At 43.8% G+C, this 25,918-nt stretch overlaps 3 protein-coding genes across 4 annotated transcripts; 1 reads left to right on the forward strand and 2 right to left on the reverse strand.

Annotated features, from left to right (window-relative positions):
* The first annotated feature begins 569 nt into the window (after positions 1 to 569).
* Positions 570 to 1,511, forward strand: LOC134497412 (olfactory receptor 10AG1-like). Its single transcript, XM_063303069.1, has one exon. It carries the CDS (start codon positions 570 to 572, stop codon positions 1,509 to 1,511), a length of 942 nt encoding a protein of 313 aa, XP_063159139.1.
* A 15,350-nt stretch (positions 1,512 to 16,861) lies between these two features.
* On the reverse strand, positions 16,862 to 18,459 carry LOC134495794 (olfactory receptor 10AG1-like). 2 transcript variants are annotated; one of them, XM_063301449.1, is made up of 2 exons: positions 18,382 to 18,459; positions 16,862 to 17,934 (listed from the first exon to the last, which is right to left on the reverse strand). In XM_063301449.1, the coding sequence occupies exon 2, from the start codon at positions 17,908 to 17,910 to the stop codon at positions 16,963 to 16,965; it is 948 nt and encodes a 315-aa protein (XP_063157519.1). In that variant the 5' UTR covers positions 17,911 to 17,934; positions 18,382 to 18,459; the 3' UTR covers positions 16,862 to 16,962. The 2 variants fall into 2 exon arrangements, with proteins under 2 accessions (XP_063157519.1, XP_063157520.1); XM_063301450.1 differs by having other exon boundaries at positions 16,862 to 18,059; positions 18,378 to 18,426.
* Positions 18,460 to 19,713: 1,254 nt separating this feature from the next.
* On the reverse strand, positions 19,714 to 25,654 carry LOC134496794 (zinc-binding protein A33-like). Its single transcript, XM_063302506.1, has 5 exons — positions 25,628 to 25,654; positions 24,266 to 24,502; positions 23,463 to 23,485; positions 22,292 to 22,416; positions 19,714 to 20,300 (listed from the first exon to the last, which is right to left on the reverse strand). The coding sequence occupies exons 1-5, from the start codon at positions 25,652 to 25,654 to the stop codon at positions 19,714 to 19,716; spliced, it is 999 nt and encodes a 332-aa protein (XP_063158576.1).
* Between the last annotated feature and the right edge of the window lie 264 nt (positions 25,655 to 25,918).

Raw genomic sequence — 25,918 nt, forward strand, 5'->3', positions numbered from 1 at the left:
GGATTTCAGAATTCCCATTCAGAATGTCAGCCAATTTCAGATATGAAAAGCATGTTATTTCAGGAGAATCCGTTAAAAAAATGAAACGTACTGTTATGGAATTCTTATTATGACATAATTCCTGAAATATTAAACAAAGAAATTATAAGAGGGCAGAACATCCTAATTAAACTTGTGTCCTAAACTGAAGATGGAACACATTTAAAATATTAGCACCGAAAATTCTGACCAATCAATTTTAGGAAAGGATACTAGAATGGTTGCCTAGGATGATGTAATCACATAATACATAGAACACTAAATTAAAATTGCAGACTCCCTTTCCTTTTTCCAAGGACTTGACCCAACCTATTCTTTTTTAGTAACCAGATTATTTGTCACAGAAAAAATCCATCTTTGTGGTCAGTAAGAGTCGACACTGACTTGATGACACAAAATCAATTTATCAGAATAGAATATAGGCCCCTTGTGTAAGAAGCATCTTCAATTGTTAATAATTGTTAATGATAATTGTTTAATATTTTATTAACATTTCTCGTGTGTTCTCAGGCTTTGATCTGGATGATACCATGAAAAAAGACAACCATTCCTGTTTGACCGAGATTGTCCTGCTGGGCTTCTCAGATTTCAAGACTCTGAGAGAAATTCTGTTTTGTCTGGTCCTAATGTTCTACATCATGGCCTTGATGGGCAACAGCCTGATTTTGATCCTTACCAGTCTCAATCCCACCTTTCATACCCCAATGTACTTCTTCCTCTGGAACTTGTCCTTTCTGGAAGTTGGCTACACCTCAACCATCAGCCCAAAGATGCTAGTGGATTTGTTATCTGATAACCAGAATATATCATTTTGGGGCTGTGGATGTCAAATGTGTTTCTTCCTTCTCTTTGGTGTCACTGAGTGTTGTCTTCTTTGTGCTATGGCATATGACCGCTATGTTGCCATTTGCAAACCCTTGCAATACCCCTACATCATGAACTTCAGGGAATGTGCTAACCTTGCTGCTGCCTCATGGGCCATTGGGATTTTGGTGGGTGTGGGGCACTCTATTTCAATCTTCACCCTTCCCTTCTGCGGGTCGAATAGAATCAGCCATTTTCTCTGTGATCTTATGCCTGTTTTGAGACTGGCTTCCACCAATACCTACAAAAATGAAGTGGCTATTGCCACACTAACCGTGGTATTTGTCCTGGTACCCCTTTTGCTCATCCTCTATTCCTACATCCTGATAATCTCCACTATTCTCATGAGGCCGGTGGCTAAAAACAGGCACAAAGCATTTTCCACGTGTTCCTCACATCTCATTGTTGTCTTCCTTTACTACGGAACTATCACTGCTACCTACATTCACCCCAACTCAGAGTATTCCATGGACAGTCACAGAATGCTTGCCCTCCTCTACACAGTTGTGACCCCGACCTTGAACCCCATCATTTACACGCTGAGGAATAAAGAGATAAAAACTGCTTTCAAGAAATCCATAGCAAGGAAATGGGTCTTCTTTAGGTAATAGTCCAATTATCTAACTTAGTTTCATCTCTTCAACGGATCACCTTCTCATCCACATACTTATGGGATACAATGAACTCTAGAAAATTCCACTTGCTGATGTTACCCTTAACTCTGGAATGACTAGGATCTGGAGTTAGATTTATTTAAAGAAGGGAAGAGTCCTGAAAAGAAACTTAAATGTATTATTCTGGTAGAATGCAAGCAAAAGGTTGACTGTCCATTTTCTTAGAAGGAAGGCTGCCAGGCAGTTCAAGGTATGTAGAGAAAAAGAGGCAGTGTGAGGATTAGGAGACTAAGGTCAGATGCAAGGAGGCTGAGGCCATAGAGGTCCACTACAATAACAATCCACAGGTGTCAACCGCTCCTCCCACTCTTGGTCCTTTGGGGTGAACAGGCAGCGGGACGAGGCCGAAGATCACAGCTGTGGGACAGCTACTATGTGCCCATGGCATGAGACTTCCAGTCAGCAGCTGCCAGCGTCCTGATCTGGGTGGGCTTTCCTAGTATCTATAATAAATACGGTCTGGGTAAAACCTGACAGGCAGGTTGAAGGTTGGATGACATTAAAAAGAGAGAAAGGAAAAGGAGATGATCAATATCTGTATCAACCAGAAGGAAAGGGACTCTGCCAGCTCTTGTAATTAATCAAGCATTTGGAATAAAGCACAAAGGAGTCTGGATGGTGCATTTCTTAAAGAAAAGAAAAAGGGCATTCCGTGTTCATACAATGTTATTCTTAACGTTTTAATTCTTCAGAAATAACTGACCCTCTGAATAAAGGTGATGGAATATAATAAGCCTTTCGCTCCACTCAGCTTCTCTGAGTTATTACGTTATTAGGAGTGGAACTGGGAAAACAGGAAATAGCAATATAAGATCCCTTTGCAGTATAATAATTTGTGTTTGGGGCATTGGGGTTTCTCAAGTATATCTATTCATCCCCAAAAGAGAGAAATTTGCTTTCATGAAATTAGCAAGTATCACAAACCCCTTCCAGTTCCCACTGCAAATGAAACACCTAAAGAAAGTCTTATTCTAATTGGTTTTTATTCTGCTATAAAGCAAACAGAATGGTGTAAAACCAGTGTTTTTCAGACTTGGCTACTTTAAGGTGAGAGGACTTCAACTCCCAGGATTTGAAGTCCACATATCTTAAAGTGGCCAAGCTTGAAAAACATTGATGTAAACTAAAACCAATAACATGATATATGCAAGGCTTCCTTGGGAGAAGAGCAATGACAAATCTCAATAAAATAGTCAAGAGCAGAGACATCACACTGACAACAAAGGCCCGCATAGTTAAAGCAATGGTGTTCCCTGTAGTAACATATGGCTGCGAGAGCTGGACCATAAGGAAGGCTGAGAGAAGGAAGATCGATGCTTTGGAATTGTGGTGTTGGAGGAAAATTCTGAGTGCCTTGGACTGCCAGAAGATCAAACCAGTCCATCCTCCAGGAAATAAAGCCAGACTGCTCACTTGAGGGAATGATATTAAAGGCAAAACTGAAGTACTTTGGCCACATAATGAGAAGACAGGACACCCTGGAGAAGATGCCGATGCTAGGGAGAGTGGAGGGCAAAAGGAAGAGGGGCCGACCAAGGGCAAGGTGGATGGACGATATTCTAGAGGTGACGGACTCGTCCCTGGGGGAGCTGGGGGTGTTGACAACCAACAGGAAGCTCTGGCGTGGGCTGGTCCATGAAGTCATGAAGAGTCGGAAGCGACTGAATGAATAAACAACAACAACAAAATGCAAGGCTTAGAAAGTATCAAAAATATCTTAGAGGATTCGAAGTCAAGCAGTATGTTTAAAAAACAGGCATGTTTCTCTCTCCCTAGATGGTCTAGGGAGAAAGCAAATCAATTGTATGTGATCTAGCTTCCAGTGAATAATAATGCCCTATCGTTATGGCATTTCTTATTTACATGTGAACTATTGCATGTAGATGACAAATATTTTTAAGTCATAAGGCTCCTCTGAAGACCCTGAGATGGGATATTTTTCAAGGACAACCAGCAGGTGCTTCCTGGTTCCCTTATCTCACCATAGCATTCCTAGCAGTTCAGGCATTGTCCATGTTATATTTTTGCAGACCCAAGGAAATCAACCATTTCATTATAAGCAACCTCTCCTTGCAGGAAAATCATCCTGACTGAGGTATTGCACATGTCCTTCTCCACTGCTCAAAGCGACCTTGGCACCCTTGGTGTTTATCATTGTAGCATTCCTGTACTTCTCCTGGCCATCTTGAGAAGCTCTTGAGCAGGAAAGTAGAAGGCCTTCTCAGTCAGCACTTTCCACTTCAATGTGGTGAACTTGAATTATGGGACCATCATTGTCATGGATGAGGTACCCCAGAAATCACTCCCCAGACTTCCAGAAAGCAGTACTTTTTGTATATAATTGTGCACACAGTGCATGGCATGTATTTAATTGCATCATATGCAGCTTTCTTAAGAAAAACGTCAGGGTCTTCAAGGTGTCTCATAGTTTAGGAAGAATTTGGGGATTACAGAGCGCCTTGTCATGTAGTCTTAATGACATAGATGTCCTTGAAAAATATCCCATAGCAGTGTACTCAGGGTCTTCAGAGGAGCCTTAGGACTTAAAAATATTTGTCATCTGGTGTCATCTCAAATAGTACATTTTTCATCAATCTTTCTTCTCAGCCATCAAGGGTCCTTTGGGCCTTATTTTTATGGCTGAGTCAATACTATAAGATGAAGGGGGGGAACACTGCAGGACTGGCCACCAGTAATAGAATTTCAGATTGGGACTTCTGCTGTCAGGGACAGAACACACCCAATATTAGGGTTTACCAGTATGGGCTAAATTTCACTCTTCAAAACGTCTTCATTTTCTTATATACTCTTGGGACACTGTTTTGTGGCTTTTTTTGTAAATACAGTGCAAAATGAAGTGTGAGATGGAAGTGCTGGTATTCTAAACTGCCACATTCCAGCATGTGTGTCATATCTTCTGTTCTTTCCTTTCTACAACAATCAAGTAGTAAACAACTACATCACAGCTACCTCACATTTTATGCCTTGATGCATCATATTAATACTGTACATGCAATATCATTTTGTTTTGTTACCATTCAGTGACATTTAGAAATATGATTCATGGACTCTTTCAAAATGGGTAGTTCTTTTAAAAATCATCAATCGATTGTAAGCCTATATTTATAGCCTGCCACCTTCTGGAGACAAGGTCACGTGGATCTTGTGTGAGGTGTGAAGAACAGCATGGGGGTGGGAGAAATGAGATTTGAATGAGGGAAACTAGAAAAATGGACATGTCCAGGGGAAAAGAAATTACCCCACCACTTTTCTTAACCTTTTATTCACCCACCCCTGTACAGCGTTAAAATCATTTAATTTCAACTCCCTCAGGAAACATCGGCATCCAGAGAGCGTATGTCCAGACAGAAAGGTATGCTATTCCCAGACATGCCACTTAAAGGTGCTGTTCAGTGCAGGCTGTTCCTGCCTGCATCTTACACCTGCCACTCTGTGTTGGACTCTCTCTGAGGCCTCTCTGCACAGTCTTCCCCTCGGGTCCTGCCTAGTGTGGTAGACCCCTGCTTCTGTGGATCTGGGGCTTAGTGCCTGTTCTTGTGCTGCTACAATCAGGGCCTCAGTGCTGCCCTTTAGTCCCGCCCTTTCCAGCCATTGGTAGGATTTCCCAAGGTCAGCCACCTCAGCTACCTGTCAGTGGTACATCCCATGCAGGTTCTTGTCTTGCCATGGCACTTCCTCTGCTTTTTATCTTGGATTTGCAAAAGGGATATGCTAAGCTGATGAAGGACTTTCTGAGAAGAGAAATCAACTGAGAAAGAGAATAAACTTTTGGGATACTATTTAAAGGCGTTAAAGGTCAAGATTCTTAAAAGTAAATGGAAGGAGTACAAAGTTGATTTATTTGATCAAGGTTAAAATATATACAACATGTTGTTGTTTCTGGTAGCTCTTAATGGATTTTTTTTTCTTTTACTAAGACCAAATGATGAGGCTTTAAAGATTTCTTTATAGATAAGACATAACAAATGGGAAAAAGAGATTCTTTGCTGTATTTTTAAAGAAACTGATAACATGTGGAAAGGAAAGGAATATAAAACTGTTTTATTTGATTAAGGTCAAAATATATGTTACTGTTTCTGGTAACTCTTAATGGACTTTGCTGATTAGGGCTGAATGATAAAGCTTTATAATTTGTTTTTTGATAAGAGATCAACAAAGGGAAGAAGAGATCTTTTGTTGAAATATCAGAGAAGGTGATAAGTTACTAGTTATTTGTACTTGCCTTGATGGAGGGGACAGTCATATATATCGAGTGTAGGCTGTGTGTGTGTGTGTGTATTCTTTAATTTTTTCTTTTCTCTCTGCACTTTTTATTTGTCTTTTTGTCTTTTTCTTAGTTTGTATTAGTTTTTTTATCTCTGTATTCACAAACTTGAATAAAAATTATTATTAAAAAAAGAACAGTTTCATGTACCAAGTTCTAACATTTATTTCAAGTAAAAGAGATGAAAATGTACCCTCTCCCAATGCAAAAATAAATAGCTACCATTAGAAAAGAAAACATGCACTGGATTGGTCCCCAGGGCAACAATGTTCATCAGCACAGAAAGTACCAGACAGTCTTAAAATTCTGATGAGGAGGCAGGTTCATTACAGTGCGTTTTATGCTCTTGATGTGACCTGCTTATTATTTATTTATTTATTTTTATCAAATTTGTCACCACTCATCTCCTCTCACCAGAGGGATTCTGGGTGGTTTACAACAAGAGTAATCAATTAAAAAATAAATATAAAATACAATACAATATATAAAAATATAAACACCAGTAATAAAAACTATGAAGATAGGAGTAAAATAACGTCCAAGTGGCACTTTATGCTTTCATTCCATTCTGGTTTATAACACAGCTTAGAAGCTGGCACAGAAAAAGAAAATTATCTTAGATAGCTTCAATGACCATGCCAGAGAAACACAGGTCATTGCTCTTACACATTCAGCCCTCCCAAGCGTAAAGAATCACACGCTTAGACATATTAGGTTAAGAAGTAAAAAGAAGCTTACTGACTTTATTCTTTGTTGTTCCTGCTACATCCATCTTGGTGGAAAAGATGAAGTTCTTTTGTTCTTCTTTTCTTTCTAATTACATAGTTTGCCCTAAACTCTCAGCCCTACAGCTGCCAAGAGCTGTGTGGAAGAAAGGGGCAGCATCCCTCATCAAGGCCCAAGCACATGGCCCTGATGAAGAGAGCAGCATCCATGCTGCCTCTCCCCGGGTGGAGAAGGGGGAAAAGGAGAGAGAAAGAGGGAGTGGCAACAAACAGCTTTCTCAGAGTTGCTTTTGTGGGGCAACTTAATTTACATGTTAATGAGGCATGCTGGGTTTGCCAAAACTTCCAACAGTTTCTTCTTGGGCTACTGGATCTTTTGGTTTGCTTAAGATATTCTGGAGGGCTTTGGTTGGTGATGCCGTGTGGTTGTAACAGAATCCTTTCTGTGTGCTCTGAAAACACACAAGGGGGAGAGTCATCCTTTCTGGCACCAGCCAAATTTCCTCTGTGAAGTCTGCAGTGCAGTGGGAATTACAGAGGCTGGGGAAATGGAGACGCTAAAGCTTTGTCAGCAACTGTGTTCTTTCCCGAGCAAATCTCAGCCAAAGAACTATTTCTCAGAGCAGCAGGAGAAGGTCCTGAGTTCAGAATGATATGCCCCCTCGTGCCGCTCTTCCTGACATGGCAAAGTGCTGCAACAGAGAAGAAAGCAGAGCAAATCTTGCCAAAGTTTAATCAGGCACAGTTGGGGTTTATCAGCAGCTGGCTCATACCATGGGCTAAACTATGGTTTATAGTTTATCAGTCATGATGCTTATAAGCCATGGAGGGCCCGATCAATTCCAGATCAAGATGAGGCCTTCTTTCGGTTTCCGATGGCCTCATCACTTTGCTGTTGAAGATTTGCTATGAAACAGGATTTGGAGTGGAAAAATGAAGCAAAAGCCAGATATAAATTGGGGGTGTACAGCCAGTTTGGGGAAACAACAGCTTTTTCCTTCAGACTAAAAGCAGCAGGGTTAAGCGTTCTGTTTTTGTTTTGTTTTGTTACTGAACAGGGGCATCTGCAGGGTTGGTTAAAAAGGCAAGATGCAGCCATAACCACATGCTCTCGGCCCCTTTCTAACATCATGGGCACATAAAAGGGAGGCAGGGCTTTGTGCAGCCAGATCTTGACATTTTTTGCCCACTCCCCCATGAATGGAGTCTTTGCTATTGAACTATTTTAGTGAATAGAGTGAGGTGTTGCGTTCACATAGGGCCCCAAGTGCTTCTCCCGAATCCCTTTTGAAGGAGGAAGAGTGTAATGATTGCCCCAGCCCAAATACTCAGACTCACAAGAGGCTGCTATATGAAATCTGATTTATTAAGGAACTTAGGACAAATACAGAGAAAGCTGAGAATGAGCAAAAGCGTGCCAAATACAAACTTAAACCCTTGGTGCAAACGTATCCCGCCTCCCTCGTAACAGCCCCGCCCGTCACAGGTGCTAGCAATCGTCAGAGCTGCTAGCCTGGGAAAGTAACCTTGAACACAGTAGATAATGCAAATACATTCCAGAGCAAAGCCAAAAGATAAATACTCCCATCCTCCCGAGAAAGATGAAACACGCATCCAGCTAATGACATGCGAAACGTTACGATGTATCAAAGACATTGAAATGGCGAACATGACAAAGAGCCTTTTTAAAGAGAATGTTTTCCATTTCACCTACATAAATTAAGCTTGCACCAAGAGTTCTCTAGGGTATTAACTCTGCAATTGCTGTTTTTTCCCAGTTGAAATAGTATAGCAATAATGCACCCAAATTTCACCATTATTTTGCATTTTGTACTCTGAAGACTACTTTCGTTTGCTTTGTTACTGTTATTTTGTCTACTTTATTGTATAAACTGTGGTGGACTGGTGAAGGTGCTGGACCAGGAGTGGCGGGGTCCATGTTCTAGTCCTACCTCAACCATGGAAGCTTCCTGGGTGACTGGGCCGGTCCATTTCTCTCGGTCCCAGGGGTGAGTAGTTCAGTGGTGAAGGTGCTGGACCAGGAGTGGCGGGGTCCATGTTCTAGTCCTACCTCAACCACGGAAGCTTGCTGGGTGACTGGGCCGGTCCATTTCTCTCAGTCCCAGAGGTGAGTAGTTCAGTGGTGAAGGTGCTGGACCAGGAGTGGCGGGGTCCATGTTCTAGTCCTACCTCAACCACGGAAGCTTCCTGGGTGACTGGGCCGGTCCATTTCTCTCGGTCCCAGAGGTGAGTAGTTCAGTGGTGAAGGTGCTGGACCAGGAGTGGCGGGGTCCATGTTCTAGTCCTACCTCAACCACGGAAGCTTCCTGGGTGACTGGGCCGGTCCATTTCTCTCGGTCCCAGAGGTGAGTAGTTCAGTGGTGAAGGTGCTGGACCAGGAGTGGCGGGGTCCATGTTCTAGTCCTACCTCAACCACGGAAGCTTCCTGGGTGACTGGGCCGGTCCATTTCTCTCGGTCCCAGAGGTGAGTAGTTCAGTGGTGAAGGTGCTGGACCAGGAGTGGCGGGGTCCATGTTCTAGTCCTACCTCAACCACGGAAGCTTCCTGGGTGACTGGGCCGGTCCATTTCTCTCGGTCCCAGAGGTGAGTAGTTCAGTGGTGAAGGTGCTGGACCAGGAGTGGCGGGGTCCATGTTCTAGTCCTACCTCAACCACGGAAGCTTGCTGGGTGACTGGGCCAGTCCATTTCTCTCAGTCCCAGAGGTGAGTAGTTCAGTGGTGAAGGTGCTGGACCAGGAGTGGCGGGGTCCATGTTCTAGTCCTACCTCAACCACGGAAGCTTCCTGGGTGACTGGGCCGGTCCATTTCTCTCAGTCCTAGAGGTGAGTAGTTCAGTGGTGAAGGTGCTGGACCAGGAGTGGCGGGGTCCATGTTCTAGTCCTACCTCAACCACGGAAGGTTCCTGGGTGACTGGGCCGGTCCATTTCTCTCGGTCCCAGAGGTGAGTAGTTCAGTGGTGAAGGTGCTGGACCAGGAGTGGCGGGGTCCATGTTCTAGTCCTACCTCAACCACGGAAGCTTGCTGGGTGACTGGGCCAGTCCATTTCTCTCAGTCCCAGAGGTGAGTAGTTCAGTGGTGAAGGTGCTGGACCAGGAGTGGCGGGGTCCATGTTCTAGTCCTACCTCAACCACGGAAGCTTCCTGGGTGACTGGGCCGGTCCATTTCTCTCAGTCCCAGAGGTGAGTAGTTCAGTGGTGAAGGTGCTGGACCAGGAGTGGCGGGGTCCATGTTCTAGTCCTACCTCAACCACGGAAGCTTCCTGGGTGACTGGGCCGGTCCATTTCTCTCAGTCCCAGAGGCGAGTAGTTCGGTGGTGAAGGTGCTGGACCAGGAGTGGCGGGGTCCATGTTCTAGTCCTACCTCAACCACGGAAGCTTCCTGGGTGACTGGGCCGGTCCATTTCTCTCAGTCCCAGAGGTGAGTAGTTCAGTGGTGAAGGTGCTGGACCAGGAGTGGCGGGGTCCACGTTCTAGTCCTACCTCAACCACGGAAGCTTCCTGGGTGACTGGGCCGGTCCATTTCTCTCGGTCCCAGAGGTGAGTAGTTCAGTGGCGAAGGTGCTGGACCAGGAGCAGGGAGTCCACCCTCAACCACAGAAGCTCTGTGGGGACTTTGGGTCAGTCCATCTTTCTCTCAACTTAACCTTTCTTCCAGGGTTGCTGTTGTTGGAGAAAAATGGGAGCCCTACAGATCCCATCTTTAGCTCCTCTATGTAGGATGGGCTATCCCAGATCCAACAAATAAATAATGTATTGTACATGCCAGCACAACTGTCAATAAACTCAATTCACTTTGTTTATTTGCTTTTCAATTTCTACGTTCAACTCCCCGATTCTTTATTTGCAGTAGATGCTTCAGCAGCACTTTGGAATCGGTTCTGGATATAGCAACTGCCTCTGGTCCCAAGGCTGCTGTTCTATTTTATTTTAGACTTTTAATTACATGGTGCCAGGCCGGTAAGAGACTTTCAAAGACTATGTTGCATCATTTTCAAAGTGTGCACAGCCCTGATATTAAACTATATGAACCGGGAAGTTTCAAAAAAAGAGACATATAGTAAAAGAAACCACAATGTTTTGGTTTTTTTCTCACATTCCCTTTTTTATTTTTATACATATACGTCTAATTTACAGAGTTACATGAGCGAAAACAAGAGATGGGGCTATTCCCCCAAATGGCTGATCATATTAATTTTAATATGGAGGGAGGAAAGGATGAATGAAGGTCACATGGAAGAATGCAATGAGCAGAACCAAGGGCAATGATCCTGCATTAAGGATTGAAAGCCAGAAGGAGCCTGGCAGCACCTTTTCTGACTAGCAGATTTTATCAAAAGGTCAAAGCTTCTGTGAAATGCAGCTGACTTCATCAGATGCATCATCATCTTCGGCCTTTTAGTAAAACGTTCTCATTTGAAAAGGCACCACCCGACTCCTCCTGATTTTCTGCCACCATGGATGAACACGGTTCTTCTCCTTCAGGGACTCGCTTGGCCGGAAGAGTAAAGAGTTTATCACAGGAAGAGTTACTCCTGAGAGGAGGCAGGTGGATAGGTGAGGACTATAGAAATCAATCAAAGAAACAAACAAACAAACAAACAAACAAACAAACTTGCTACGGTATGTTTTGTGCATTTGTTGAAATGCCTTCCAACAACAGTGATTTGGCTCCATTGTTAGTAACTTTTACTAATGGTAGAGTCCCTCTCACCCCATCCCCACCACCAAGCTCAGCTCCTGGTAGCTACAGGAACACACCCCTATCATTTTCTTGACAACAATACAGAAGTGTTTTGTCACTCTTTTTAGACTTTTTTTCACTTTCCCAGTCCATCTTATAGCCCAGCGATTTCCTAGTGGTCTCCCATCCAAGTACTAACCAGACCTGGCCCCATAGATTTACAAAATCAGTTCCCGTAGCCTAGGTGCTGCCTCCTGCTGTGCCCATTTACTTTTAGCCAGTTGGTAAAAACTCTACACTCCTCAACCAAACTTTCACACCACAACGTCATTCCCCGATTTCAGGAAGACCCCTTGTTTTATTGTAATTTCTGCATTTAGTATTCAAACGTTTTTAGTATTTAGGCTAAAGTACCTTGAACAATGACAGAGTAGCAGGACAAGTCAAAATACATTAATTAGATGCTGCTTTTCCTTGAATCAGAATTAGGGTTGCGTTGGGTATCCATGCAGTAGCAATTCCAAGGATGACTAAATTACATATCACAGAACGTAAAACAAAGCTTGCTGAACCCACCATTCCACCTAGAGCTATTTAGGAATTAACACCCTCTTCAAAGCTCCTTTCACTTCCTTGTTCCTAAGGCTATAGGTCAAGGGATTCAACATGGGGGTAATCACCCCGTAGAGCGTGCCCACCAGCCTGTCCTGGTCTGGATGGCGGCTGAGGAAGGCCTGGCGTAAGTGAAGATCGTCGTCCCATGGAAAAGACAGACCATGATTAGATGAGAGGCACAAGTGGAGAAGGCCTTGCACTTCCCTTCAGCAGGACGGATCCTCAGAATCGAGGAGATAATATGAACGTAAGAGATCAGAGTGACCAGAAATGCCCCCACTCCAAAAATTCCCCCAAGGACAACCATCTCGGCTGCATAGGCAGAAGCACACGATAAAGCCAACACTGGTGGGATGTCACAATGATATTGGTTGACTTTATTCAGTTTGCAGTAAGGATGTGTGAAGGTCATTACAGTGTGCAACAAGAAGTTGAGGAAGCCGGTGATCCATGTGCCTGAAGCCATCTGCAGGCAAAGCTGGTCCTCCCAGAGAGATGCACTGGGGAATTTTTTTCTGCATTTCTTTTCTCTACAGTCCCCAGCCAGATCCAAACCTTTTTCAAACTCAGACATTCTTTTGGATGTTTTCTTTCCCCAGGCCAAATTTGGTTCCATTCTGTTTTTGGAAAGTTAGTCTGCTGACTGACAGACCCTTGATCCTCCTTTACTAATATCTTTCCCACGTTCCATTGAGTTGGAAAGAATAAAAATGATGAATGGCAGCAACTCAGTGCTTGTGGGGGAATTGTGTCCATCTTTCTGAGGAAATAAGCGGTGGAAATAGAAACATCCTGCAGGAAGTGGAGGTAGGATTATGTCTCCTTTCGTGGCCATTTTGTGACAGTCCCCACAACTTTCTAAACGTTCCCATTAGCCCAAAGGTTTGGGGACATCTGTATTCAGACGTAATGTGAGTTATTTGGTTTCAGATTGGCTTAGTGTATGACTCTATCTGTAATAGTTTCTAAACATGCTTTACAATTTAAAGTGCTGTGTGAATGATTATGGTGCATTAATTAAGCACAATTTAACAAATCATGGCTCAGTGCCATGTGTCCACTCTGTTTACATATAAAAGTTTTACAGCTAATGAACTCCAAGGGCTAAAGAACAATGAGGAGGAAAGAAAACAAAGGTAAATGATGCAAGTTCTGTTTATCTTGGTGAACAAATCTCAGCAGGCATTATTAAGTATAATGAAATTAATGACAAGATCCTCATTTCCTCTGACAATGGAGAGTTTCCTGTAAGAGACTCAGAAGTGTAACAAGGTGAATAATGGTATCTCCTGAGCCCCAATGGCTCAAAGTCATAGATCTTCTCTTGGGCTCCATCAGAGAGAAGGAAGTGGTTTTCCTCCTCTATAGTCCCACCCGTACTGAAGTAGTACCTCCATGGTGAGGACTGGACTGCTCTTTGAATACACCTTGGCCCGACTTGGGGGGTGGGCAACCCAAGGTCCTCGGGGTGCACGACTCCCCTCTGTTGCAACCCTTGGAGACCACACTGCCACATTTTGGCAGGAAAGCACCAAGCCCAAAAGTTTGGGGACATCTGTATTCAGACGTAATGTGAGTTATTTGGTTTCAGATTGGCTTAGTGTATGATTCTATCTGTAATAGCACCAAGAAACCATTGCCATTTTCCACCATTTTTCAGAGGAAGGCTGTATTCAAAAGAAGTGTAACCCGATTGTTTGGCTGAGCATTCCAGATGAAAAACCTCACTCCCCTTCCAAAACAGAATAAAAGTGGTCATGGGAGGCAGGTCAGACACACACGCACACACACATCCAGCGCACCCACTTGGTAGGTCATTTAAGAAGAACAAACAAACAGCTGCCAAAATATTGCTTGCCTGTCCCTGACATGACTGGATGGTCAACCTGCACAACTCGGAAGAGGTTCAGACCATTATTGCTTCAAGATGATCTGAATTAACAAGCAAAACTAAGTATCCCATTGACAAAGCGTCCACTTCAAGGGCAATTAAGCCAGTTGAAAGGAGATTCATTCATTCATTCATTCATTCATGCCCCCATGTAGTCTCTTCAGTTGGAGACCACAAAGCCCATCCGAAACCTGACACTAAATTGTAATCTTTTTATGTGACAGAAAGGAGAAATTACTAAATACATAGGAAGTCATTGCATTATCTGTATGACATTACCTAAATGTCAAATGAATTTAAACCTCGGACCATGGCCTCTGGCAGATCATCCAAAGGCCAGGAACAGCCCTCAGCTCAAAAAAGGGACCCATCCATGAGTATTGGTAGATAGGTGGGTGATGAATGTGTTGACCGAATATATCTGGAACATCTACAGCCTTAGACCATTTTTTCCAGCTGGCCCTCCATAACTGGGATTATGCTGGGTGGTTACATCTTTCCCAGCTCCTTCACCTCCAAGCAAAATAACAGGGGGTGAACTACAAATCTTGAGTTATGTATTGGCTGATCTGGTTAAAGACAAAAATGTAACAGAGGACTGAGGGCTACACTCCTCCTAAATTTTGTAGGAAAACTGACAGCATGAGAATGAGGAAGTTTCTTTAAAATGAAGGATTGTAGGAGAAATTTCCCAGACATAGCTTTAAACCAGAAACCAGGACACAATGACATTGATGCACAAATTGGTTTATTGACAGCACTGGGGGCAAAGACAGACATTAAGAGAGGATGGTTACAGTCCCCTTTCTGGACTTACAGAAATGAGAGTGACTGGGCACAACAACAAGCTTTTTGACTGGTAGAGCACATCATCTATCCAGTGAGGTCAAGGAGGCAGTTACGTAATAATGGCCAGGATTACCCAGACAGTGGGGGTTTTGAAAGAACACAAAGGCAGCATTCCAGGAACTGAGTTGATTTCTAGTGGGTTACTTGATCTCAGACTGTCCTTGTTTCCCAGGATATACTGTTCACCTCCTAGTATCTTTCCTCAGCCAATCAGCATTCCTTGGACTTCTAAACAGTTTGATGGCTGAGCTGAGAGTTTAGTTTCCCAGGAAAGTGTATTGGGGCACCAGGCAATTTAGTGGCCTAAAGAGCCACCGTATAGCTGAGTTAGCACTTTCCCCCCCCAGAAAGACGTTTTGGGGTCAGGGGATGTTTGGCTTGATCTGCAGCATTCTATGTCAGGATGCAATGCAACACCCAGTGTGATACACAAGGATTCTTTTAATTTTAGAAAGGTTCTTCTAATTTAAAAAATGCCTTATAGCAATCAGGGTTGAAAGTGTAGGTTGAGCAGATGAGGATCCAGTATCTATGCGCCCCTAAATAATGAAGACTCCCTCAAATCAACCTGAGCTCCTGATGATCATACACTTCAACGGATTTATACCCCACCGTTCTATCTATTTGACAGTCAAAGCAACTTACAGCTTTAAAGAAAATACACAACACTAATTGCCACATTAATACTGTTACAGTCCAGACTAAAACTAAGCATTAAAACAAATAGATGAGGTTTTCTTGGCTGTGAAACAGGAGTGGTGTGTCCCTGCTTTCTTTCAGGATTTCTTTTTTTTTTTTGGCTTCCCACTCCAGCCTACAGCCGAGACTTCCCAATGCTTCTCCATCCATAAGCTGATGGCTGATCCTTTAACTAGGTGGTGCCACCTGCCGGGGATACTTCCCTCCAGTGTTTCTGTAGACCACAATGTTTATACTACCATCTCCATTTGAACAAAGCTAAGAGAAAGAGTATGTGCATGGGGGTGCCTACAAGACCTTTCAAGAGTGCAAACTTAATATTCACTTCCATTCTGCAGAACAAGGGAAAAGACCTATGGAAGAAGAGGAAGAGGAAGAGGAAGAACCAAAGTACTTTCTTTCAGTCATTGACCAGCTTTACATAACCGAAAACATAGAAATAAAATGAGATACCAGCTAAAATAAGAGAAACAAAATGGAAGACAAAAGGTAAACTGAACACACGCAGCACAGGTGAAAGTCTCTCATTTCAGCTAAACTACGTTGAATCCTGAGGAGGACAAAGGAACATCCAGTTACTCTAAAATGCATCCTGTCTATTGGACAACAAATAAGCAGATGAAGTGTTCACAAAAATCTACAATTTAGCCTAACGGGGCACTAAAGAGAGAGGATCATGCATTTTAACAAGGAATAATTGTCAACAGAAGTGGGATTATTCCAGGGTTGTGCTATTTCACAATCGATTTCAGAACAGGGATACAGAACTCAGGGCCTCCAGATAGTCTGCAACTCCTTCCTCACGATCTCACAGGGCTGGCCAATGGGCTACTAAGTGTAATTCAGAAACCTCTCAAGGATCACAGGTTCCCTATGCCTGTTTTAGACCCATGGGCTGGTGTTCATTGGCTGCTTTGCAACTGATTGACATCTGTGCAGATGTTAGCTCAACCACTCTGACAATTTACAGAAATGGGTTTCAAACATCCATCCTTAAAAATTGCCTGGAACAACTCATACAAGGTTACTAACAGCAGATGAAATCCTTCTCTCAGAGGGCCAGTCTGGGCCTTTGTTCCTTTTTTGCCCACCACTAGGGCTAAAATCTCGTGTCCAAAAAGGTTTTGCCCGCTACGGACACGATCGATTGGTGTGATAGCCTCGTTGTGATTATGGCGTGAGTACATACATTTGCAGAGGTAGCTCTCAGCCATTGATCAACAACCCTAAAACCCCAACCCCAACCCTAACTCCTGCTGGTTGGGGTGGGGAGGGGGGAGTGCCAGACAGCCAAAACAAGTACATGTAACTGATTGGTGTAAGAAACACACTCACAGACAAAAACTTTTGGTGGACAAAAAAGGAAGGATCCCAACGTTCATAGCTAGATTACAATCATTCAGATTACTTTTCTTGCCAAGGAGTAACAACTAACCAAGATTTATACTCTCTTCGATTGGTGTTATGTACTTGTCCCATACTTGTCTCAGTAGAGACACAAAAATATAAAAATGTATAAAAATGTAGGTGATAACTAGTTTTTGTCAGGAAAAAATATTCAAGGAAGGATTATGTGGATAAGTGCAGGAGGTCACAGGATGCCGAACCATTCCAATAACAGTCACTTTTGTTCTTCTGAACAGCACAATTTGTTGCTTATCATTCTTCTCAGAGCCACCTTAACCTCCTTGTTCCTCAGGCTGTAAATTATGGGGTTCAGCATGGATGACACAACTGTATAGAACAGGGCCAACAGTTTGTCACTCTCGGCCGAATAGCTGGATTTGGGCCGAAGGTATGTGATAATGCCTGACCCATAAAATAGCGAGACCACAATGAGGTGAGAGGAACAGGTGGAGAAAGCTTTCTGACGGCCCTCAGCTGATGGCATCTTCAAAACAGAGATGACAACATAGACATAAGAGGTAAGGATCAGCAGGAAAGGTGCTGTAATAAAAAGGAGAGCTACCATATATACGGCAATTACGTTTCTGGAGGTGTCACCACAAGCCAGTGTCAGGAGTGGGGGGATGTCACAGAAGAAGTGGTTGATCCTATTGGGGCCACAGAAGGTCAAGCTAAAGACATAGTTGGTCTGACCCAGCCCCACCATCAGTCCCACTGACCAGGAGGCTACTGAGAGCTGGACACAGGCTGCTGGGTTCATGATGGTGGAATAACGCAAGGGGTTACAGATAGCCACATAGCGGTCATAGGCCATGGCTGCAAGGAGACAGCATTCTGTAATTCCAAACAGGGTGAAGAAATACATCTGGGTAGCGCAGCCCCAGAGAGCATTCTTCCCATGCTCTGACATCAGGCTTGCTAGCATCTTAGGAACAATGGCAGTTGTGTAGCATATTTCTAAGAGCGAAAGGTTGGTCAAGAAAAAGTACATGGGTGTATGAAGGGTCGGACTGAGCCTGATCACAGTGGTGATGACAGTATTTCCAGCAAGGGACATGGCATACATGGATAAAACCAGAACAAAGAGGGTCGCCCGCAGTTGTGGCAGTTCAGAAAACCCAGCAAAGATGAACTCACTCACCAGCGAAGACTGATTGGACATAGTTCATATCAGATAATGACTCATCTGCAAACATAAGAGACAACAAAGAATCACCAATGATAAATTATCCATTTCTCTGTTTGCTGCCGCTGTTTAATACAAAGATGAACTTCTGTCTCCTTGCTGGTGACACGCTCTAACCTCTCACGCTACCTGTAGGGTAATGCATAGAAGTAAGAAAAAAGGAGAAAACAAGGGTGGTGCATGTATGCATGCACACAGATACACACACACACACACACACAGAGCCCAATTGTACTTTATTCACTATATTTTGTTTAAAAGAAACCATGGCTTGGTGCAACGTATGCATCTAGCCATGTCTGAACCTGAATAAACCTGAGCTTCATAAACCTCCCAGTTCTTTTTAAGTCCTAAGACCATATTTGGGGAATTCCTGCTAGTGACAAAAAGAAGACAAATTAAGCTTTAACTTCAGTTCATTCTACTGAATTTTGGAGGAAAACTTACCATAAACGATAAAGCCAAAAGTGCCAGCTTATAGATTCCACCATAGGCTTCTCTCAAAGTTCTTTGGAAGGAAGGACTTGGGTTACAGTCTAACTTTGGTCTAGAGTGGAAGATCTCTAGATTAAAACCATTAGACCATTAAGCAGAATTGGGTGGAGTAGAGGAAGATAGAAATGGTAGTAATAAATACATTTAAAATCTTAAGCTGATTATGTTTATTTGGGTACATAAAATATTAATGTAACTTATTCTATATAGCCAGTCACAATTTCCTACAAATTCCAAGTGAATCACTATGAGGTTCTCCAGATGCACCTCCGCATGGAATGTTTGCCATCACAAGCAGTGAAGTGCACAGAATTATTCCAGCCTCTTGGAAAGAAAAATTGATTGTTTTATCTGAGATTCTATCAAACAAGCAACTCTCAAATTGGCCTTCACGAGCAACTGCAAACAACACAGCTAGAACCCGTTGGAACCCAAAATCCTTTTTCTAACAATATTTTTAAATCTTGAAGTTATATAAAAAAAATTAAGACAACATCTCTCTGTTCAGGATCACAGAAAGTTGCTCTTACCTTTGAAAACATGATCCAATCTATTGTCGGGGAAGAAAATCCCAGGCTGACTCAACCGGTGTCTTTCTACATTGCTTCATTCCCCATGAGGCTTCATCAGTAAACAGGTGTCCTTCCTCTCCCAGAAGCAATCGGCTATGACATGCCCCCCATTGTCTTTTGGCAGTCAGAATGTTGTTATTGTTTTCTTATTGTTTGACTTACAGAGGTGGAAAAATCTACTTCTAGCATTTCCTTTCAAGGAGAATGAGCCACAGAAGTATCTGCTGCCTATGAGAAGCTTCTCCTTCTCAAAATGTCTTCCAAATGAAGACATACAATCTCCTAAACACAAATTTTAAGGCACTAAATACTCAGTGGGGGGAAAACATCTGCAAGGAATGCTGGTTCCATAAAATAAGAATGTGGAGGCATAGTTCACTGTCATAAGTGAGTAAGAGCACAGGGTTTTCAAACAAAATGCAGGCTGAAACCCGCCTGTTAGTATAGTCAAGAATTAGGAAATCTAGTCTGCAGAAGAGCATCCATTGTAGGTAGTCCTAATCTCAAAGCTTGCCACAGAGACCCTCACAACCTGCGGATTGATTAAGCTTGACTTTGTGGAAACCTCATCTCTTCTTGAATGTTCTTCTCCAGATGTCCTTTGGAAAGTTCAAGCCAACTGTCATGTGGCTTCATGAATACACTCAGTTCCACCAAGCTTCAACAACATGACATGATAGGCATTTTCAGACTATTCACAACTGAAATAAAGTCAAGGCAAAGCCCAATAACTCTTACGCAGTTCTTGCCAGATCCGTGGGGACAGGAGACGGAGAGGTTCACCATTGAGGCCATCTTTGTTGACCCCAGGGCTAAACATGGGGTACAGGCACTTGGAGAAGACATCCAGAAAGGTGAAAATATGGGTCATGGTGTCAGCATCATAAAAAGAGACCTGTCCCCCTTCATAATCCAAATAGACCCCCACTTTCTGAGGCTTGGTCTTGAGAAACAACTGCCTGGAGGGAGAGTCAAGGGCCTTGTATTCATTGCCATTCCGTAGCCAAATGGCCCAAAAACCATTGCTGGGCTTGACAGTCACCTTAGCCTCCTTCCTGTTCACCGACTCCTTGGCCACCCCAATATCCCAGCTAGTTTTATTCCCAACTTCTACCTCCCAATAATGGCGTCCTGAAGTAAAGCCCTGAGCACCCAACACACATACAGACTTGCTAAATCTTTCAGGACCATCAGGGACCTCTTCTTCAGGGTTATCTTCCACATGCACAGTGTCAAGATCCTTGGAGAGCACAAGGTTGGGATGGTTGGTGGCAGGATCCAAGGTTATATGGGAGGGGACTGTTGGGATAAGAACAATAAGGGGGTTATCTGTATTTGCCAGCTCAGCTTTTGAAATCTTCCCCCAAAAAGATGTTTAAAAAAGCATGTCTATGCCAAGCAGACAACTCAGTTTCAAATCAGTTTTCAGCAATGCCAACCAAGAAATCCTGTTATTTTCATACTAAAAACTAGCCATATTTCAATGAAATTGGGACACAGAACCACCACACTAACTTTATTAGTTGTTGTTTCTCTGGACACACACATGATCTTTCCAGCTGTCTGACTGATGAGCTACTCTTAGTAGGTATGGTATAGAATCCCAGTTCCCTGAAGGCATCTTTTCCAAGTTCTAAAAGTGGATTTCTTCCTGCACTGCTCTGCTCTGAAGACATTTGAAATAATCCTCTAATGATGGTGTGCAAGTAGAGGTCAAACCACTTGCAAAAGAACAAAGGAAGTCCACTTCAGCAAAGGTCAGGCAGAATCAGCAGAACAGTTCTCAGCAAAAAGCATTTTCCACAATAGAGGTTATATGATCCCTGTGTGGCTAAATGTTTTGCAAAGCGCGAGCCAGCATGGAAAAGCTCTGAGTTTTTTGCCAGCTTGCAAAAGCTCTGAATCTAATAAGTTCAGCTTTGGGGCAGCTTTGAATGTTAGTAAACATTACAATCCCCTCCAAAAAAGATGGAAACAAATTCTGAAGTGGGAAGGAAGGTGGGATCTTGCAATCCTTCCAAAGAGCTGGGAGTAGTTACACCTCACTTGTACCCATGGACCTTTCACCTTGGTCCTCATCATTCTGTGAAATAGGTTAAGCTGAAAGATGGTGCCAGGCTGAAGGTCCGTCTTCGAGCCTGCTGTCCTCAACCTGGTTTCATCCAGATGTTGGGCACTAGAATTCCCATCATCCATAAGCCTTAAGCATACTGTTACGCTCTTTGGCAGCTGCCTAAACATGATGCTTTCCAGGCACAATTTTTGCAGAGCCCACTTGAGCAGCATTGAAAAGGATGGGGTTACAACTCCAGCTACTGAACCATTTAGATCCAGTGGGTGCATTACAACTGAAACGTTCTGATTTCCTTTCTAACAGCTTTCCTCTGATCTGGAAAAGAGGTGTGTCTTTTCACTGATAATGGAGAAGCTCGCATCTGGCTATTTATGTTACTGTCATGTTCACTGTTTCAATGTGCCCTGTACATCGTAACCTTTCACATGCCATGGTGCTGACGCGTGTTTCTGTTGGGAGGGAGCTGCTGTGCAACCTTGTGCCAAGCTCTGTGTCTAGGTTCATTTCAATGGAATGTGTTTGGGTTATGGGCTCTGCTCAAGGACGTTTCCCGCGGACCAGCAGAGGCCGTTAGGAGCACCTGGGATTGTGAGCCTGGGAAGATTCCACAGGGGAGGGATCTCGTTTGTACCGAGGGTTTTTTAGTTTGCATTTGGCGTGCTTTTCCCATTCTCAGCTTTCTTTGTGATCCTGCATACTATTCTTTAATAAATCAGATATCTTTATGAACCTGTTCATGAGTCTGATGGTGTTTTAGGACAGGCAATCATTACAGTTACAGCCTCCCGAATCCTTATCGGCCTGGGAACCAACCATAACATTGGTTATCTGCAGTTGATGGGAGCTGTACTCCACAACAGAGAAAGAAGCCCATTTTAGGCAAGGCTGCAGCAAACTACCGGCCTGAGCTGAGATTAAAAGCCAAGCCTCCCGGCTCTTAGTTTAATACCATAGCCCAGCGTTCCTCAACCCTGACAACTTTAAGATGTCTGGACTTCAACTCCCAGAATTCCCCAGCCAGCCACGGCTGACTGGGGAATTCTGGGAGTTGAAGTCCACACATCTTAAAGTTGCTAAGGTTGAGAAACACTGCTGTAACCATTATGCCACCCTTACCATGATCCAGAGTTGAAATGAGTTGTGCGCTATCAAATCATCACAAAAGAATTCACTCAGCTTTGCTGCAATTTTCCTGCTGTTCCCCCATGATACTCACAAGGTCTTAAGGCCAGCAACATCTCTCTCCAGACCATGTACTGAATAGGCCCTTTGAACTGACCTAAACTGAAATCACGAGAAATCACAGGCAGCGGACTTCCTTTGTCTTCCCTGGGACAGTCTCTGCAAAGAAAGGAAAACACAGTAAGATCTGTAGGATGCTGTGGCTGGCTCTTGATCGCCATCTGGTGGACTTATCCGGGAATTTCTGAGGCTCTCTAAGTATCCCTGCCAGCCTTTCTCAACCTTTTGATCCTGGAGGAACCCTTGAAATATTTTCCAGGCCTCAGGGAACCCCTGCATATTCAGGTTCAAATATAGGCCAGAAGTCACAAAATTATTATAGTCATTTCATGGGTAGGCCTGTATATGTGCATTAACAGTAACAGTGTTCTTAAACTAAAAAATAAAGAATGAAACTTAGCTCTTTCATGTGAAGTTGCCCGAATTTGAAATAATTTTTAAATAAACCATGATCTCCCAGGGAACTCCTAGTGACCTCCTGCAGAACCCCAGGGTTCCACAGAACCCTGGCTGAGAAACCCTGATCCCACCTTTCCTTGGGGGGTTTAAAATGATGCACTGGAATCTTTTGTTGTTGTTGTTCCTTTGAGTCAGTGTTGACTCTTGGTGACTGCCTGGACAAGTCCCTGCAACTTTCTTGGCAAGATTTCAGAAGTGGTTTGCCATTGCCTCCTTCCTAGGGCTGAGAGCGCACAACTGGCCCAAGGTCACCCTGGCTTCGGGCCTAAGACAAAAACTAGAACTCACGGTCTCCCGGTTTCTAGCCTGGTACCTTTACCAACTACAGCAAACCGGCTCTACTGAGGAATCAGCCCTCATTTTATCCTCACAGCAGTCCTTCAGGGTTGCCCTGAGATTTGTTTATGACTAATATTTTTGGGCAGATCCTGGAATCTGGAATCAGAGGCGACAAGGATCAGCAGTGAGAACTGCCGATGTCATGCTGGTATAGTCTCCTACTGATTCAAGAAGGAGTGCAGAGCAGCTCAGCAGAGGGGAAAAGCCCCAAGCCAGACAAACAGCAGCAGACTATATTGTAGTTACTATAAATAAGCCAAATTAATGCTGCTTAGCAGAAAGCCCACCCAAGTTATAAAGGCCCAACAGAGCATAAGGAAACTGGTTGAGCAAGAAAACATACTCACTTTCCTATGAAGGCTTTGATATCCTGTGGAAGGAGATAGGAAGAATGATCAGAGAAAGGCCAGCTGTTAAGAATACTTTCCTGTCTTCCTTGGCCCATGGACATTTCTTAAACTGATCCTCCAACATTCATCTAATGGAAGAAAGAGGGATGCAACCAACTTTCCAAATGAATCATAGAATCGTTGGGCTGGAAGCGTTCTTGGGGATCTTCTAGTCCAATCCCCTACCCAGGGCAGGAGTTCTCGTACCGTCTCACGTGAATGGCTGTCCCACCATTGCTTGAAAACCTCCACTGATGGAGCCTCCACAACTCTAAAGCAGTTGGAGGCAGACTATTCCACTGTTTAATGGCTCTCATGGGCAGGAAATTCTTCCTTATTTGGGGCGTGGTTCTCTCTGTAGACTATACAGCGTCCACCCACTGGTTCTTCTCCTACCCTTGGGGGTTAAGGAGAACAAACCCATACCCTCTTCCTTGCGAGAGCCTTTCAAGTATTTGAAGACTGCGCAGTGGAGAGTAAATATTCCTTTTTGCAGGAAGATCACACAACTGAGCCAGGCTTGGTTAGATGGCAACTTCCGGAGGTCTAGAGATTCTTTGGAAAGAAAACACTGTGTTGGCTTAAAGACCGTTAGACACAACATGGCTGTGGCCTGATTGCAAGACTGGAAAGCCTTGGGTCAGGTTCAAGGAAGGCTCTGCGTGTGATCTTGAACGGTGGAAATACAAGAGGAAGACATATGCGCGTGCGCACAGAGAGAGAGGAGAGAGAGAGAGAGGCTGCTTGAGGAATGCACTGACCTGAAGGAAACTTTCAGGATCTGATTCCTCTGCAAGCCGAGCCTGGATCTTAGCTATTTGCTCATCGGCCATGTGGATTTGCTCTTGGCTATTCCGCTGGTTCCTGTCCAGTTCGCTCAGAAGTAGCTCTTCCTCCCTCCGGATCTCTCTGATCAGCGCTGCCTCTTTCTCCTGAAGCCACTGGTGAAGCTCCGTGAACTGGGCAGAGAGGTTTTGCTCCAGTCGCAGCCGCTGGGCCTTGGGAGGGGAGGAGGAATGTGTGAGATGCCCACAGTCTCTGGCGCCAAGAAAGCCCCTTCAGCTTGGCCTTTCACGTAGTTTAGCGCAAAATCATGTCAGGTCTCCCTCTAGTCAAGCTCAGCTTCTGATAACGCGGACTCATCGGTGACATTTCTTTAAATAGTATTTGTTACCTTCTATAATTTTTTTTAACTTGCCAGTCTAACCTACAGTCCTGATATTTTCTGGTGGTCTCCTGTCTAAACACTAACCAGTGACAACCCTGCAAAGCCTTATTCTTGTCTGTCTGTCTGTCTGTCTGTCTGTCTGTCTATCTATCTATCTATCTATCTATCTATCTATCTATCATCTATCCATCCATCCATCCATCCATACCTATCGCGTTTATAGATTGTTTTTTATTGTTATTTTAGAGCAGTATTTCTCAACCTTGGCAACTTGAAGATGCGTGGACTTCAACTCCCATAATTGCAAGTCTGGCTGGGGAATTCTGGGAATTGAAGCCCACACATCTTAAAGTTGCCAAGGTTGAGAAACACCCCCTTTTCTCCCTCCTCCTACTATCCCTAAATTCCATTATGGAAAACAGGAGGGAGGGAGGTTGTAATTTCCACAAGGGGAGGCTAGCTAAGCCACTTTTAAATAAACCTCTGCTGAGCTGCACAACTGCACAATGAGCTCCAATCCTAGAACAATTTCCCCCAACTTGGGGCCCTCCAGTTGTGTTGCAGCTCTACTTCCCAGAAAGTCGAGTCCAAATGCAGTTCATTTCAGAGCTATAGCCCTGTCACATCTGTCTGTCACCATGCTGAGGAAGGCGTTGGTAGAGTTTAAAACAAGCATCTGGTCCCAAATGTCGCACAGACGTTGCAACTCTAAACGCTGTGGGGGTGAAGACAAAACGGTATTTCAAAGCACGCAGGGATGCAGGGGCCGCACAGTCCTGGGAAAAGGCGCTGACGCTTTAAAAGCTTCTGCTGCAAAGCATGTGGTTGCCTTCAAATGGAAAGCGTTGCACCACCCTATCGAAGAGGACAAGTATCTGGCAAGACTTGAACATGGGTAGATAATACCGTATTGACCGTATTTTACTTTTAGATTCTTTCTTTCCAAATCACCTACGTAATAATTCAAGATAGAAGCTGGCATGTAGCAAAGCCAAAGACCAGCCTCTTGGTTGAGAAGAATGTCTGTCAGACCTTGGTAAACCGTAAAGTTTTTCTGCAAAACAGTAAAAATGGGGGTTGGCAGCCGCTCGGTGCTTGGTGCCGTTGTGTCTACTATTCTGCAGAAAAGCAAAGCAACAGATAGAAGGCCGTGGGCTGAAGGTTGAGGGGAGGAGAGAATTTCAGCATGTTGCCTTCTGGAAAACAGTGTTATGCAAGTGGTCACACTACCTTGACAGTTGTTTTG

Source organism: Candoia aspera, chromosome 4 (genome assembly GCF_035149785.1).
Source record: "Candoia aspera isolate rCanAsp1 chromosome 4, rCanAsp1.hap2, whole genome shotgun sequence".
In the NCBI taxonomy this organism is placed as follows: domain Eukaryota; kingdom Metazoa; phylum Chordata; class Lepidosauria; order Squamata; family Boidae; genus Candoia; species Candoia aspera.